This window comes from Chlorocebus sabaeus, chromosome 26 (genome assembly GCF_047675955.1).
Source record: "Chlorocebus sabaeus isolate Y175 chromosome 26, mChlSab1.0.hap1, whole genome shotgun sequence".
Lineage (NCBI taxonomy): Eukaryota > Metazoa > Chordata > Mammalia > Primates > Cercopithecidae > Chlorocebus > Chlorocebus sabaeus.
Genome location: NC_132929.1, coordinates 497,705 through 514,847, shown reverse-complemented (window position 1 = coordinate 514,847; position 17,143 = coordinate 497,705). Strand labels below are relative to the sequence as shown.

Below are 17,143 nucleotides of genomic sequence, written 5' to 3'. Positions count from 1 at the left end.
TGGTGGTGCAGCTGCCCCGGCCTGGCCACCACATTCTCAAAGAGGGGCACATGCACACGTGAGAGGAAAATGCAGAAAGTCAGTTCCAGCCAGATCGCCAGATCCCACAGCCACTCCACGCACCTGCATAAGAGGTGCCCAGGAGCTTATTTAAACAGCAGGCTCCGAGGACAGAGTACCAGCTGCAGGTGCGTCCTGATATCCCATTCTAATGCCTAGATGACAGTGGTGGCAGCCAGCACCTGGACAGTTTATGGGCTGCCTTGGACTAAACGCCTTCCTGAGTCACTCACCAGAGTCGTCCTCTGTGTCCGAGTCCTCTGCTGAGGGCTGTGCAGCGGCCGGCAGCTCTGCCAGCTTGAGGTCATATTTTCCTTCTTTCCCCATCCTGTAGGAGTTGGTGCTGCCCGTGTCCCACTGGACTCTTATCCACCCGTCCTCTCCCAGCTCACCAATCACTCGGCCTAGGCCTGGAGGAGGCCCATCCTGAGAAACCAAAGTAGAGATCAATTAGGAGGGTGTGTGCCCTGCCCTGGTCCTTCCACGGCTCCACCAGAACTGCCACACAGATGTCTCCATATGCCACCCTGTCTGTCAGGGACCGTCCCCATACACAGATTTCACCTCTCCTACAAAAAGTGTGCTTGCATCATTTTAAATTAAATGACATAAAATAACATGCTCATGCTGCTTTACCAAGGAAGTCGGGGAAATCTCATCTCAATTAGGAACCTCTCTGGGTCAATGCAGACACAGGGCTTTACAGCAAGTCCTGACCCCTCAATCCCTCACGGGCCTTGCAAGAGCAGAAACCGGAAACAAGCACCAGCACCTCCACATTCCCTTTTCTTCAGTTTCCCCCAGGCCCCAGGGTGGAAGCTCTGTCTCACTTCTGCGGGAGAAAACTGTTTCTAGGATGGATGCTGCTGTCTCCAGACACTGCTATTTCTAAGATGACTGTGACAAAGCCCAGGCTTACCAGCGTGGCTGAGAAAAGCCAGACAGACCATGGGAAGGTGAACACTGCCCTAACTTAGCTAGGGCTGTGGTAAGTGACCTCCACCCGGGGGTACTGGCAGATTTAGAAGAGACCTGCTATGAGGGAAAATGGAGACACGGCCACAGGCCCATGAGGTGTATCCCTAACTACTGGGCTCGCGGCACTTCGCAGCACATGGCCATCAGCTCACAGGGTCAGCATCTGGGCTTCCTGCCTCAGAGCCTTCACTACACCAACTTTCAGAATGAGATTTACTCTCTTGCTCACTCTCACTCTGGTTCCAGCGACCCATCAAACTGAGCCTCATGCCAGTGAGTTTCCTGAAAAGAGCTGCCTCTCTTTCTGGACTTGATTCTGCTCAGATGCCCTACTTATGATTCCCTACTTATGATTCCCTACTCTTCAGCTGCTTGGGAATTAGTAACTGTGTCATCTAACAACCGCACACATTCCAGGTTATTCCAATTTCCACCCACCAATATCGTACAGAACTGTGCAGAAGATAACTGACGTGTGGCTAATGTGTTCACATCAAATCTCTGAGTACCTGATCGCCCCATTTCCAGTCCACACCTCTCATGACCCTCGTTCCAATCTTCATCATGGCAGCCAGCTCTGGCCCTGAAACAGGGAGCTGCACAGGAGCCGTTTCCTTCCTTGTTTCTTCCAAAACTGTGGCAGAAGCACCTTGAGCAGAAGCATTCATATCTTCCTCAACGTTGTCACAACTGGGGCCTGACAGAGCGTCAAAAACAGCAGCTGAGCCAACAAGTAGCTACAATGCCCCTTTAATACACACAAAACATTTCAAAAGTACTAATGATCATAATTTTGAAAAATCCATACTATAGGTTTTATCAATTAATGTAATACCGTGAATATTTTACTGATATAGGATAAACCGAAGATAAATGGAAGGACGAAATAACATAAATATGCCAAGAAGATACAAAAGATATTAAAATGCTCAGTAAAGCTACTTTCTCTACATCTAGGAGTTACTCCCCCGAAAAAAGCAAAATAACTGAGTTAGAAAGATACTCATCACATTTTTTTATTAATAGAAAAACAAACATAACTACTTAAATATCTAACAGTGGGAAACTAACAAACTTTAATCACGATTCTGTGCAGAAGACAGCTAACAGCTAGCCAGAGATACCACATCAGACAGGACTGCTGCAGGCTAGCCCTTGGCTGGAGTCTGGATTTCAGGAGGGCTCCCCCATTCCCTAGGTGGTAGGTGTGGTTTGCTGTGCCTCAACTGTCTGTACAGACAACGTGGTCTGTGCTGAAACCTGCTTTCCTTGGTCTGGAACTTGGTACGCGCCAGGCAGGGGGTGCCCGTGTGATCAGCCTTGATGGAAACCCTGGGCTTGGAATCTCTACCCAGTTTTCCGGCAGACAGCACTTGACATAGCTCGGTGCCAGGGCAGTTAAGCTCGTCCTGTGTGGCTCCTGTGGAAGCTTGTACCTGCTTTCCTCTGGATTTTACCCATGTCCCTCTTCATGATTTTGCTCTGTGTCCCTTCACTGTAATAAACTGAGCCCTTAGTACAACTACATGCTGAGTCTTTTGAGTCCTGCTGGCCAACCATCAAACCTGGGGGTGGTCTTGGAGACCCCAGACAACTGGTGCCCTGGATGGCCACAGAGTCATCCACAGCATGAAACAGAAGCTGATCTGCTGTCACCTGAAAGAAGAAAACCTTACCAATGGATTTGAAAATGAGAGACCTAACCCTAGGAAAGTACACTAGATTTTTAATCCCCCTTTTCCCACTTGCTAAATTGAGAGGGGGTAGGAGTGCGGTCCTGGTAACTCCCTTGGTTTTAGTTTTCTCCTCTGGGTAGGAGGGAAAAAGATCCAAACAGTCCCAAAGGTGGGCTTGGGTTGACCAAAAAATGTAAAAAGTTTGTGTTTCCCTCTCCCGTGAGAGTAAAAAAGGATATTCAATTCTCAGGACTGGAGCAAAACTTTACATAAACTAGCAGGGGAAACAGCCTTTCCTTTAGCCTAGCTGCTACTTTGGGGGCCCCAAGAATGGGTCCCAAGGAAGGGACAGGAGTTGCATTATAGGTGGATCTCCCAGGATCCTCTGCGCAGTTATACTGTTAACTCTGTAAAGACTGCCAGTGGCTTGAAGAAATTTGCAACCAAAATTGGGGGAAATTTTTATTTTACATAGCTTTATGTTTTGTGGCTGTTACATGTGGATGTATACATTAAGTTAGTATAAAATATATGCTTATAATTTCTTTTTTTATTTTTTTTGAGACGGAATCTCGCTCTGTCACCCAGGCTGGAATGCAGTGGTGCGATCTCGGCTCACTGTAACCTCTGCCTCCCGCGTTCATGCCATTCTCCTGCCTCAGCCTCCCGAGTAGCTGGGACCACAGGTGCCTGCCACCACGCCCGGCTAATTTTTTGTATTTTTAGTAGAGACGAGGTTTCACCGTGTTAGCCAGGGTGGTCTTGATCTCCTGACCTCGTGATCCACCTGCCTCGGCCTCCCAAAGTGCTGGGATTACAGGCATGAGCCACCACGCCTGGCCTACAATTTCTTAAATGACAAGAGAGATACCCTGATCAGGGCAAGTTGCAAATATAAACAGATATTTGTAAGATACAACTTCTTTGCTTTTTGCAGCCAGTGGGCCAGATGAAATTTAAACAGATGAATACTATCAACAGAATGAGTCCCCATACTTAATGATTTGTGCTGTCATTTTTACTTATGTAAAAATGTAGATACGCTTTTGTAATTTTTAAATGCAACTTTTGGTTGCTAATGAGGCCTTAAGAAATCAGATATAACTCTTACTAGATTATTCTTTTCAGCTAGCTGTAATTCACATATTAAAATATATATTTGACATAATATAACATATAAATATATAAATTAAAAATATATATATATAGAGAGAGAGAGAGAGAGAGACAGACAGACAGACAGAGAGACAGATCGCTAGAGAGAGCGATTCCCCACACCCCCAAGACAGGATTTCACTCTGTCACCCAGGCTGGGGTGCAGTGGCTTGATCTCCACTCACTGCAACCTCTGCCTCCCTGGCTCAAGCAATCTTCCCACCTCAGCCTCCCAGGCAGCTGGGACCACAAGCACACACCACTATGCCCAGCTAATTTTCACATTTTTTTGTAGAGACAGGGTTTCGCCACATTGCCCAAGTTGCTCTCAAACTCCTGAGCTCAAGCAATCCAGCCGCCTCAGCCTCCCCAAGTGCTAGGATTACAGCCTGGCCTGATATATATTTTTGAATGGATTAATGTGAACTCTAAGACTGATGTGATAAAAAGAGCTTGGGAAAACCTTGCTTTTTCGCTTTGACTTTGACAACTGGCTCTGCAGCATCTCATATTTTAGCCAAAGACCACCACCATAAACCAATCAGATCTAACAGACATATACAGAACATTTCACCAAAAAGAGCAGAATACACATTCTTCTCAAGTATACCACAGAACAATCTCTTAGACTGACCAGACCATATGTCAGGCCACAAAGTCTCAAATTTAAACAGACTAAAATCATACAAGTTATCTTCTCCAACCAAAATGGAATGATGAGAAATTAATAACAAAAGGAAAAATGGAAAAATCACAAGTATATGAAAATTAAACAACACACAGTAAACAATCAGTGGGTCAAAGAAGACATCACAAGGGAAATTAGAAAATACTATGAGATGAATGAAAACACAACATACCAAAACTTCTGTGCTGCACCAAAAGCAGGGCTAAGTGGGGCAATTACACTATAAAAGTCTGCATTTACAAAAGATGACCTCAAATCAATAACTCTGCATCTGGAAGAACTAAAAAAATAAGAACACAACAAAAACCAAAGTTGGGCCAGGTGTGGTGCCTCACATCTGTCATCCCAGCACTTTGGGAGGCTGAAGCAGGTGGATAACTTGAGCACAGGAGGTTGAGGCTGCAGTAAGTCATGACTGTGCCACTGTACTTCAGCCTGAGGGACAAAGTAAGACCCTGTCTCAAAACAAAAACAAAAATGTACGAAGCAGAAAGAAGGAAACAATAGAGATTAGAGCAGCCATAAATGAAATAAAGAATAGAAAAATAATCAACAAAACCAAAAGTTCAATTTCTGGCAAGAACAAAAAAACTGACAAACTTTTAGCTAAATTAAGAAAAAAAGAGGCCAGGCGAGGTGGCTTACAGTGCTTTGGGAAGCTGAGGAGGGCGGATCACGAGGTCAAGAGATCGAGACCATCCTGGTTAACATGGTAAAACCCCATCTCCACTAAAAATACAAAAAAATTAGCTGGCCGTGGTAGTGCGCACCTGTAGTCCCAGTTACTCAGGAGGCTGAGGCAGGAGAATCGCTTGAATCCGGGAGGCGGAGGTTGCAGTGAGCCGAGACTGCGCCACTGCACTCCAGCCTGGCGACAGAGCGAGACTCCATCTCAAAAAAAAAAAAAGAAAGAAAGAAAAAAAGAGAGAAGATGCAAATAACTAACATCAGAAATGTAAGTGGAGACAGCACTACCAACATAAAAATAAAAAAGATTGTAAAAGAACACTGTGAACAACTGTATGCCAACAAATAAAATAGCCTAGATAAAATGAACGAATTCCTAGAAACATAAATTACCTGAACTGACTCCAGAAGAAATGGAAAACCTGAAAAGACCCATAACCAGTGAAGAGATTGAATCGGTAATCAAATAATCTTTCAACAAAGAAAAGTTTAGCTGGTCAACTCTACCAAACATTTAAAGCAAAATTGACATCAATCCTCAAACTCTTCTAAAAACAGAATACATGGGAACACTACCTAGTTCATTCTATGAGGCCATTATTACCCTGATAACTGTAAAACAATAAAATATTGCTGAAAGAAATTAAAGAGGAAAGAAATAAATGGAAAGACATTCCACATTCAGAGAATGGATGTTAACATTGCTAAGATGACACTATTCCCCAAAACAATCTACAGATTCAATCCCTAGCAAAAATCCCAATGGTCTTTTTTGCAGATATGGAAAAGCCAGCCTTGATGTTCATATGAAAATGCAAGGGACCCAAAGAAGCCAAAATAATCTTGAAAAAGAAAACACACTTCTCAATGCTAAAACAGTACGAAACTACGATGTTCAAAACAGTGTGGTACCCACATAATTATCGACATATAGAATGTGATAATGTAATTGAGAGTCCAGAAGTAAATCTAAATACCTACAGCCAACTGATTTTTGCCAAGTGTACCGAGAACTTCAGGGAAGAACAGTCCTCAACAAGTGGTATTGAAACAATCAGATAATCAAAAGAAAAAGATTAGACTCTTACCTCACACGGTGTAAAAAAAATTACCTAAAAATGGACCAACGATCTAAATATAAGAGCTAAAACTATAAAACTTACAGAAGAAAACATGAGGATAATCTTCATCAATCTTGTATTTGGAAATGGCTTTTTGGATATGATATCAAAAGCACAGATGATAAAAGAAAAACAGATAAACTGAACTTCATCAAAATAAAAAACTTCTGTATCAAAGGAAATATAATCCAGAGAACAGAAGAAAATATCCTCAAATTATATATCTGATAAAGGTCTACAGATCTGTGAAGGTCTAGGATACACGAAATTTTTAAAGAGTCTGAGGACTGGTGTTAATTCTTCTTTATTTGTTTGGTACACTTATATAGTGCATTTATTGATACAACAAAAAGATGACAAACAACCCTATTTAAAAAGGACAAAGGGGCTGGGTGCAGCAGCTCAGGCCTGTAATCCCAGCACTTTGGGAGGCCGAGGCGGGCAGATCACCCGAGGTCAGGAGTTCGAGACCAGCCTGGCCAACGTGGCAAAACCCCATCTCTACTAAAAATATAAAAATTAGCCAGGTGTGGTGGTGTGTGACTATAATCCCAGCTACTTGGGAGGCTGAGGCATGAGAATCACTTGAACCCGGGAGGTGGAGGTTGCAGTGAGCCAAGATTGTGCCACTGCACTCCAGCCTGGGCGACAGAGTGAGACTCTGTCTCAAAAAAATAAAATAAAAAATAAGGAGAAAGGGACTTGAATAGACACTTCTCCAAAGAAGATATACAAATGGCCAACAAGCGCAAACATGTAAAGAAGCTCAATCATCATTCATTATCAGTGAAATGCAAATCAAAATCACAATGAGATACCACTTCACACCCACTAGGATGGTCTTAATCCAAAAAAAAAAAAAAAAAAAAGAAATCCCACAAAAAATAGTGTTTGTGTTGGCAGGGAAGTAGAGAAACTGGAACCCTGGAACCCTGGAATCCTGTCCACTGGTGGTGGGAATATAAAATGATACCACACTGTGGAAAAGTTTGGTAGTTTCTTAGTAAGTTACACATAGTTGTACCATATGACCCTGTAATTCCAGTCCTAAGTGTATAATCAAAAGAACTAGAAACAAGTGTTCAAACAAGTATTTGTATATAAATGCTCCTAGCAGCACTATTCACAAGTCAAAAGGCAAAACCAATCCAAATGTCCATCAACAGATAAATGAATAAACAAAATGTTATATATTCATACAAGGAAATCTTTTTCAGCAATAAAAATAAAGTACTGATATGAAATAACCCAGACACAAAGGTCACAACTGGTATGATTCCATTTATATGAAATATCCAGGATATGCGAATCCATAGACAGAGAAAGCAGATTTGTGACTCCTAGAGACTGGAGGGCAGGGGAATCAGGGCTGATTGCTAAATGGGGTGCATTTATAGTGATGAAAAAATTCTACAACTAGACGGTGGTGATGACTCTAGAAAAATGTGAATGTATTTAATACTGCTGAATTGCGACGTTAAAATGGTACACTTTCTGCTATTTGTGTCTTACCATAATTTACAAAAAGTTAAAAAAAAAAAAAAAAAAGGAAATCAAACCAAAATCTTGATGTTTTCCCAAAGGCTCTCAAGCCGGTGCAGACCTACCAATCAGGCGCAGTGCCGTCTGCGTGAGGGCCAGCGTGCCGGAATTGAGCAGGAGGTCGAGGTTGTTTGCACCGTGCTGCAGGGTGAGCATGCTGAGCATCACCAGGAGGAAGCGGGCTTGTGGGATGGTCCCCAGGCTCGGTCCTGACGGGTTCTCATTGGTAATGGTTTGCAGGGGAACCGGCTGGATACCTAATGAGCATTGGCACCTACTTACATTTCTTGTGCATGGATACAAGATACAAGAATAAACGTAATGCAGAAAGCATTGGCGATTACTTTAAACATCTATTTTTCAGTGGATTTCCACAGAGTGTGCAGCTCTGTCATGCTGCACAATGAGCCTGTCCCCTGCACTCCAAGCACAGGTCGTTCCATCTGTCTACAGGACTTAGCATGTTGCTCTCCGAATACCCTGGTGCCCTATTCCATTCCTTCCATTTCAAATATGAAAGTTATGTCTCACTTTTCATCCATAAAACCAATCAGCTCTCTGTAGATGCTCAAACTATCCAGGAAATAATATTAATATAGGACACAGACACTTTAGAGTATGTGGTGATACACATAAAAATGTCAAAACGTCAAAATGTTATACTAGAGTACTTCAACATTGTGTCTCCTGCTAAATTTTAAAGTTTTGTTTAAAAATCTGAGAAAGCTGAAATACAAGTACAAAGTACAAAGTTATTAAAGTCTTCTCAAAAGCGAAAATTGGCATTTGCAAGTTTCCACTACACATAATTAAAGCCAAAATATAAAATAACATTGATGCAATTGTTGACTCACCAAGCTCTTTAAATTTGGCATTGGCATCCATCAAAACATTTCGAATGTTCTGAACAGCCCAAGCATACAGCTTGCCAAAGGTAACTTCCAGCAGCATCCGATTAAAAGGGGGGATCAAATCAACATCCTTTAAACAATCAGTAAGAGGTTCCCTTTCAAATAAAGATAAAGAATTTGACTCGGGACACTGCCAGACTTCTAACTACTACAGAACAACACTTTGTTGCCACAGCTTCCTTAATTATGAAAAAAACAGGATAACGTTTTACCCTATATCGATTCCCTCAGGAATAAGTCTTTGCCATCCACAAAACATCGCGTACTGCACAGATGGAAGTAAGAAATTCTTGCTTGCCAGTTTTAAAATTGTATCTATCCCTTCCAGGCGAACCTCTGCTCTCTCCAACTGCAAAATATCAATGCATACAGTTAAGTGTTATATACATTACCCAATGCACAGAAGCATTTCTCTTCAAATTTTACCTGTTTTAGTAGGCACTTTCTCATTTTTTCCACATCCACTGGCTCTTCTTTAAGGGCAAATTCAGCAATTGTACTGAGGAGTGGAGACTGCGGATAAAGACCCTGAACATTCTGCTTCAACCACTTGTATTTGTGAACACCTGTAACAGTACTCAACAGCGGCTGCCATTTGTCCTAACAAAGGAAAACAATTTTCATCATTAGTCTATCCTATTTAATATTAAACTGTGCTCTAAAAGTTATTCAAGTAAAATATAAATAAACAATGCTCACAGGTTTAAATTGGTTAAAATATGTTAAATTTAGTAAGTAATACATGGTTTTAAAACTATGCTATAAATATACTTATAAGTGAATTTATAATCTCTATACTAATATATGTTGGAACAGGCTAGCTTGGCATACAAAATTAACTGATGGTTCATATTAATAACCACAGTGCCCAGCACTGTTTCTGGAACAAAGAATATAGTTAAGGAATGAATGGTGAATAATTAATGACACAATCTAGTACCAAAAATAAAAGGAAACCCTTCTCCAGCTACAGCTCTGACCAGGACACCATAAGTCCAGTTCATGAAGCATCCCTGGGGCCGTTATTTCTAACCACCACCCGTCCCTCCCTCCAGACGCTCAGGTACAAGACTTGGGGATTCCTGTGCTACGTGCTACGACTCTATTCAGCTAACCTCAGAATCACAGAAAATACTGCACCTTGGGTGATTTAATTGCAATGGGTCTCTTGTCCACATTTATTGGACTATGAGGCAAAATGCAAGCTTCTTCTAAATCACTCTCTTCATTTCCAATTTTTTCTTCATCATCCGTAGATTCTGGCTTCTTAGGAACTGTATTTTAAAACATCATTTTCTATAAAAATCATACACTTAAATATAATTTTAAATTAAGAAATATTTAGATTTGCATGAAGGACAAATATTTCATTCAAATAAACATGTGAACACCATTATAAATTGCAACGCTCAAACCACAAAAGTGAAATGACCACCACGGCAGAACAAAAAGACAAACTGAGAGTGCGACACGGGGAGAAGCCCCGAAGCCGGGGAAGCTCGGCGGCCAGTGAGCTCTTCCTCAAGCGCCGGAGAGCGAACGCTTGAGTCTTTCAGAGCGAGCTCTTCCTCAAGCGCCGGCGGGTGAATGTGTGAGTCTTTCAGGCCATGCAGTCTATTGCAAATACTCAACTCTGCTGCTGTAGCACAAAAAGTAACCACAAATAAAACAAGAGGTGTGGCTGTGCTCCCATAAAACTTTATTTATGGTGCTACAATTTTAACTTCATGTAATTTTCATGTGTCAAAAATAATATACTTCTAATTTATAAAAAAAAATTTCAAACTGGAAAAAAAAAAAAAAAGGTCTTAGTACCTGGCCAACACAAAGCAAACAAGAGGTGGAATTTGGCCCACAGTTCCTGGCTTGTCCACCCTGGTCCAGTTCAGGGGTTCTGTTAGTGTGTAACTAAATCAATTGAATTCATTGTGATATGTGGAATTTCCTCCCTATATTTTATCTCTTTTAAAATTGTTGGTCTAAATCTCCTCAGCATATAATATAAAAAATAAGCAACATGATAATACACCTGGGCAGTAAAGAGTTAACATAGCAGGCTGGGGTTGCTCAAACCCTGCAAATGCCCAAGGAGGGTCTGTCCCTTCAGGATTGGTCTTTCTTCTAGGAGCTGCGCTCTGAGTCCTTGGAACATCCTGCCTGGTAAGTTTTTTGGTATACCTGACACCCAGGACCTTGTGGCAGTAGTCAGGCAGGTAGATTATGCTAATGATGTAACTCTAGAGGGACCACTTGTTTTCGCGCTGAGGCACCAGAGTCTAAGTAATTGAGGTCAGTCACATGTGCATTGCCTGTGCTTGTGACTGGCCCCCAATAAAAACTCTAGACTCAAGGCTCAGGTGCGCTGGCCTGGTTAACAACTCTTCACACATGACGTGACACACTGTTGCTAGGAGAGCGAAGCACATCCAAATGACGCCACTGGGGAGAAACACCAGAAGCTTGTGCCTAGTTTTCTCTACTTCCCTCCAAGTACCCTTCCCTTTGCTAATCTTAATCTGTATCCTTTTTGCCGTAAAAAACCACAGCTGTGAGTATAACAGCTCTTCTGAGTCCTTTCAGTGAATCATTAAGCCTGAGACAGGGCTCGGGGATCCCTGACACAGCAACAGGAATATTAATCACTTAATCTTTATAAGTTACTTAATTTCCAAAAAAAGAAAGAGAAAACCAGCTTGAAACAATGCACAATAAATCTATAAACCCACAAAAAACTCTAAAAGTGACAGTGTGGGCTCAGAACCCACAGATATGAGATGGCAAATGGTGGAGTCTCTCTCCCTCATGCTGAGACAGGCCTGTCTCTGGGCCCGGGCTGAGTTCCTGCGTGCCTGGGTTAAAGGAATCGCAGCAGCGTGACTGCTGTGACTGCCTGATCCAGAGCACTCACTGGATGCAGACAGGCTGTTACGGTGTAGGGTTTGTTCAGGAACAATCAACTTAGATGGCTTCTAAAACACTTCAGTCTTTCATAAGCTTATTGTTCAAACTGCCCATCAGAAACTCAGTAATTAATACTGTTCAATAAGCAGGTTTGAGAGTAAATCAGTATAAGTCATAAGAATATGATCAGAGGCCGAGCGCGATGGCTCACGCCTGTAATCCCAGCACTTTGGGAGGCCGAGGCAGGCACATCATGAGGTCAGGAGATCAAGACCATCTCGGCCAACATGGTGAAACCCTCTCTCTACTAAAACACAAAAATTAGCTGGGCGTGGTGGCACTTGCCTATAATCCCAGCTACTTGGAAGGCTGAGGCAGGGGAATCGCTTGAACCTGGGAGGCGGAGGTTGCAGTGAGCTGAGATCGTGCCACTGCGCTCCAGCCTGGTGACAGAGCAAAACTCCGTCTCAAAAGAAAAAAAAAAAGAACATAATCAGAAATTTCTGTAGTTTATTTATAATCACAAGTGACTAAATTCTAAACTATTTTATAATTTCTAAGCATTTTTACTCAAATTTGGATTTAATGCAACAAGACCTTTCTGTACCCTTACATAGCCACTTCCAGGAAAACGTCAGTAACTCTTTTAGCTTCCCTTTCTAATTCTCCACGTATCAGAATACTCAATATTTCCCAACAAAAAACATTTCTTTAGAAGAATGGCCGTAAGTTTAAATGTTCCCATTATATCTCATTACCAGGACAACTAATAAAATAAAAACATTTCCTTGTCCCCATCAATTTAGTAAAGATTATTTAGGTTTTCAACATCAATTTACTAGTAACCAAATCATACCACACTCAATTCCTAAACTGCCTCATTGATCTCTTGGAAAAATAAGCGAGATTTCTGCATTTAATCATAACTATACATAAAAATGATGGAAGCAGGTAGAAACGTCACATGGAATCACCAGCAGAGAAACTTCACTGTGAAATCACAGCTCCGACGAGGCAGGGGAAGCACACGCTTTAACAGTTTCACTCTGAAACCACAGCTCCGACCAGGCAGGGGAAGCACACGGGAAGCACACGCTTTAACAGTTTCACTCTGAAACCACAGCTCCGACCAGGCAGGGGAAGCACACGCTTTAACAGTTTCACTCTGAAATCACAGCTCCGACCAGGCAGGGGAAGCACACGGGAAGCACACGCTTTAACAGTTTCACTCTGAAACCACAGCTCCGACCAGGCAGGGGGAGCACACGGGAAGCACACGCTTTAACAGTTTCACTCTGAAATCACAGCTCCGACCAGGCAGGGGAAGCACACGGGAAGCACACACTTTAACAGCTTCACTCTGAAACCACAGCTCCGACCAGGCAGGGGAAGCACACGGGAAGCACACGCTTTAACAGTTTCACTCTGAAACCAAAGCTCCGACCAGGCAGGGGGAGCACACGGGAAGCACACGCTTTAACAGTTTCACTCTGAAACCACAGCTCCGACCAGGCAGGGGGAGCACACGCTTTAACAGCTTCTGTCCCTTTTACGTTCTCACCTCTCTTTTTCCTTCGTTCTCGAATTATCTTCTGAGCTATCCTCCTCCAACGGGGCAAAGAACTTAACAATTTAAACTTAGACATTATAGAGAGGTCATTACAAACAGCAGGTCTCAGTTCATTAAAGAGGAATCTCAAACGTTCGATGACAGGAGCGCAGACCTCCTTGTAAGAACGGCCCTGTTCTTGATGAGTCTGCAAAGTTAACCAGGAAAAGACAACTTTAACAACAAATATTTCAGCAACTGTCTGCAAAGCACAGAATAAAAAGAATTAAAATCTGTCACCTTAATGAGCGAACATTTTGCTTGGTAGACAACTCTACAAACATCCACCACTGACTTAGGCAACGTTCTGTGCTTTACTTGCTCAATACCAAGTGCACCTGCATGAACTAAAGATAATGCCACGTGACCTGTAAAAAGACATTTAAAAGAAGGGCAGGGAAGGAATGAATATATACCACAGGTTAGTCGAGGAATCTGCAGTATAGCTAAAGTACACAGATATTGAGCTCCATACCTAAATCTTCATGTTTTAAGAGGCAACATAACAGCAAGCGACCGACCTCTTCCACGGGATGCTCAGGAGGAAACGTGATCGGTGTGGTCAGATGGCACTGCCTACAGTACCTTTCTATTTGACACAAAAAGTCCTGCAACAGAAACAGTGGGAGGTAACTTCAGGGCCGCCCAGAGAGTCTTCACAAATCTTAAACATGCCACAGCTTCTGACACACTTGCAATCAGTAATGCTTCTGAAGCCTCACTAGCATGTTAACAGAATCAGGTTCTCACCTCAAAACCCTCCAAATAATACATGAAACAACGCCTGTGCTATGTTAACCAAAGAGCACATAATTATTCCTATGTCAAAGTCCTCAGATAAACAGAGCACTGAGGTGGCAGTGAGGGGAGGCCTAGCTCACCTTCACGTTGTGATCCTGAATGTTATTGTCTGCAATGGCTTGCAGAAATGCCTGGGAATGGTCCCCCAGGGCCCGTCTGTGGGAGCAGAGTCGAGATTTGCTGGCAGGTGTGCCCCCTGGGGAGCTGCAGTGGTCCTCATCTTTCTCCTCGTTGTAGCTGTAGTGGATCTGGCTAGTCTGCAGGCCTCCAGAGAAGATGGATGACTGAAGCCACTCTAGAAAATGCACATGCAAACATGAAAGAGAAACTCAAGTGCACAACTCAAAATAAATACTAAAAAAAGAAAAAAAAAAAAAGATGCTCAACTGATCACTCAATTTAGAAGGTGAAATTCAGCATCATTCATATGAAAGAGCTCCACCCAACATGTTTACACAGGTTGACTTATAATTCCTCTATCTACGTGAACACACTCCTGGTGATTCCGCACGCCTCAGGCATGGCACTGGAACTCAGGATCGTAGTCCCAGCCCAACATTCACTGGATACCTGTGCTCTGCCTGCAGCTGCCGGGTTCCACAGATACCGTGTGAAGACTGAGTTGCACATTGTAACAGGGAGGGCAGCAAAGGGCACCGCTGACACAACTAATCACAGGATTTCAGGTCCGAAACTGTGTGCAACGGATGACTGTGGGGGTACCAGGGAGACTGGAAGACAGACCACTGCTGTTCTGAGGGTCAGAAGGGACTTGTGGAAGCAATAACTGAGCTAAGATGGGGAATAAGACCAAGACGCTGAGTATCCAGGCAGGGAACAGCACATCTGAAGGGTTTCCACAAAGAATTACATCCTCAGGGTAGGCTATGTATTCCTAGACCACTTATAAAGGAATGAAAAGAAGAAAACATTTAACAAACACAATCTTTAATGAAGGATAGATCCTTAGAGATGGGAGGGCTAACGGACTGGAAAGGAGACCTGTGTGTAGCGCAAGGCATGGGATCAGCCAGTGTGAATGTCAATTACAACTGCCTATGGTAACTTGAGGGAGCAGCACAAACACACAAAATTAGTATGTGCACCACTACAGATCTCCATTAACGATCTGTGTTATCAAATACTGCTCCAAATCCAAGCCATCAAAGTGGGGATGCACTTAAGTGTTCTTTTACTGGACATTAAGATTTTAGAGCACTCAGGATCATTCCCCAACCCACCACATGCGTTCTTCTGAAACACAAATCCAGTGCCGACTCTCCCTGGCCCCCTCTCTTTAAGCACAGGACAGCCCCTCCTTACTGCTCCAAGATAAGCCTGTGATCCTCCTCTGGATCGGACCCACCTGCCAGGGCCCATGGCACCCTTTGCCCTGGAGCTCACCAGCCCTGCCCTCCTTGCCAATTTAAGCAAAGCCCATCTTCTGGCAAGCAACGAGCCTCGAGGAGGAGGGAGGGAAGCTGCCACCTCAGAGGGCACCACAGGCAGCCCAGCACCCAGCACTGCACAAAGGTCCACCCAACGGGGGGCTGTGTGGGCACCAATATCTTCCTTCCCCACCAGCCTTCTGCCACACCCACTCTCACAAGCGGCAGGAAAGCCCTGCTCCTCTCAGCAGTGCCCTTGACACCCCTGCGTTTTCTTCCAGAATGCTCCCGCACGCAATTTCAGGACTGCTGTCAATGTGAAGCCTTTCTTCTCCCAGAACCATGTATGAATGTCTCCATTTCACCATTCACCACCCTGTAACGTGACCTGCTTAGAATGCTGGCTCATCGACAAGCAGCAGCTGAAAGTGGAGGCGTGTCCTATCCATCCCTGCATCCCAAACACCTAGCGTGGTAACTGCACCAGGCGACTGCTCAACAGAAGCTGCTCACATGGACGGACAGACAGACAGACAGATGGGAAATGCACAACTACGTGAAGAAAAATGTAAACCCATCTTAGGAGACAGGAAGAAACTTATTATTTTAGGTGGTTACAAAGGTTGCCATCCTGAAATATAAGTGACTTGAGCCTGGTCTGGTAGAAACGCAGTCCTCAAATAGAATGCTGACCCCTGAGAGGACAGCCGATCCACATTCTGTGCAACTTCTGGGCATGTGGGGAGACAAAAGCCACGCTGCGCCCATCAGGCAGAGGCTGCGACATGTGAGGCCACCACAGGGTAGACGGGTAGACATTCCTGCACACTTTTTAGCTTCCTCTGCAGCAACAGACCATGAGGGCAAATGACAGCCACTCACAGCTGTTTCTACCGGATTGAGTCTCACTATCCTTATTATTTTATTTTTTTTCATCATCATCACTGTGTTGAATCCTCCTCTCCCACTTTTTTTCTTTTTTTTTTTTGAGACGGAGTCTCGCTCTTGTCACCCAGGCTAGAGTGCAGTGGCGTGATCTCGGCTCATTATAACCTCTGTCTCCTGGGTTCAAGCAATTCTCCTACCTCAGCCTTCCGAGTAACTGGGATTACAGGCGCCCCTCACCATGCCCAGCTAATTTTTGCATTTTTAGTAGACATGGGGTTTCACCACGTTGACCAGGCGGGTCTCAAACTCCTGACCTCAGGTGATTCACCTGCCTCAGCCTCCCAAATTGCTGGGATTACAGGCATGAGCCACCACCTGGCCATCTCCTACTTTTTTAAAGAGAGAGTCTTGCTGTGTCACCCAGGCTGGAGTGCAGTGGTATGATCACGACTCACTGCAGCCTCAACCTCCCAGGCTCAAGTGATCCTCCTACCTCAGCCTCTTGAGTATCTGCGACTACATGTACGTGCCACCATGCCTGGCTAATTTTTGTATTTTTTGTAGAGATGGGGTTTTGCCATGTTGCCCAGGCTGGTCTCAAACTCTTGACCTCAAGCAATTCACTGCCTCAACCTCCCAAAGTGCTGGGATTACAGGCAAGAACCACTGTGCCTGGTCCTCTCCCACTCTTAATGGCACTTACAGTTCAAAGAAAATAATCTGCTAATCAGCAAACAG

At 43.7% G+C, this 17,143-nt stretch overlaps 1 protein-coding gene across 7 annotated transcripts in view; it reads right to left on the bottom strand.

Moving 5' to 3' along the window:
• LOC103245991 (E3 ubiquitin-protein ligase HERC2) overlaps positions 1–17,143 on the bottom strand; it is a 219,985-nt gene that overhangs the window by 110,703 nt on the left and 92,139 nt on the right. For 6 of the 7 annotated variants that reach the window (XM_008017306.3, XM_008017312.3, XM_008017311.3 and 3 more), the window contains 11 exons: positions 14,210–14,424; positions 13,804–13,936; positions 13,569–13,696; positions 13,281–13,476; positions 9,959–10,092; positions 9,245–9,418; positions 9,031–9,167; positions 8,762–8,913; positions 7,973–8,164; positions 1,548–1,735; positions 294–486 (listed from right to left, as the gene is read on the bottom strand). In XM_008017306.3, the coding sequence (XP_008015497.3) occupies positions 294–486; positions 1,548–1,735; positions 7,973–8,164; positions 8,762–8,913; positions 9,031–9,167; positions 9,245–9,418; positions 9,959–10,092; positions 13,281–13,476; positions 13,569–13,696; positions 13,804–13,936; positions 14,210–14,424 (1,842 nt within the window). The remainder of the gene's footprint in view (positions 1–293; positions 487–1,547; positions 1,736–7,972; positions 8,165–8,761; positions 8,914–9,030; positions 9,168–9,244; positions 9,419–9,958; positions 10,093–13,280; positions 13,477–13,568; positions 13,697–13,803; positions 13,937–14,209; positions 14,425–17,143) is intronic. The other variant, XM_073011972.1, reaches the window with a different exon arrangement.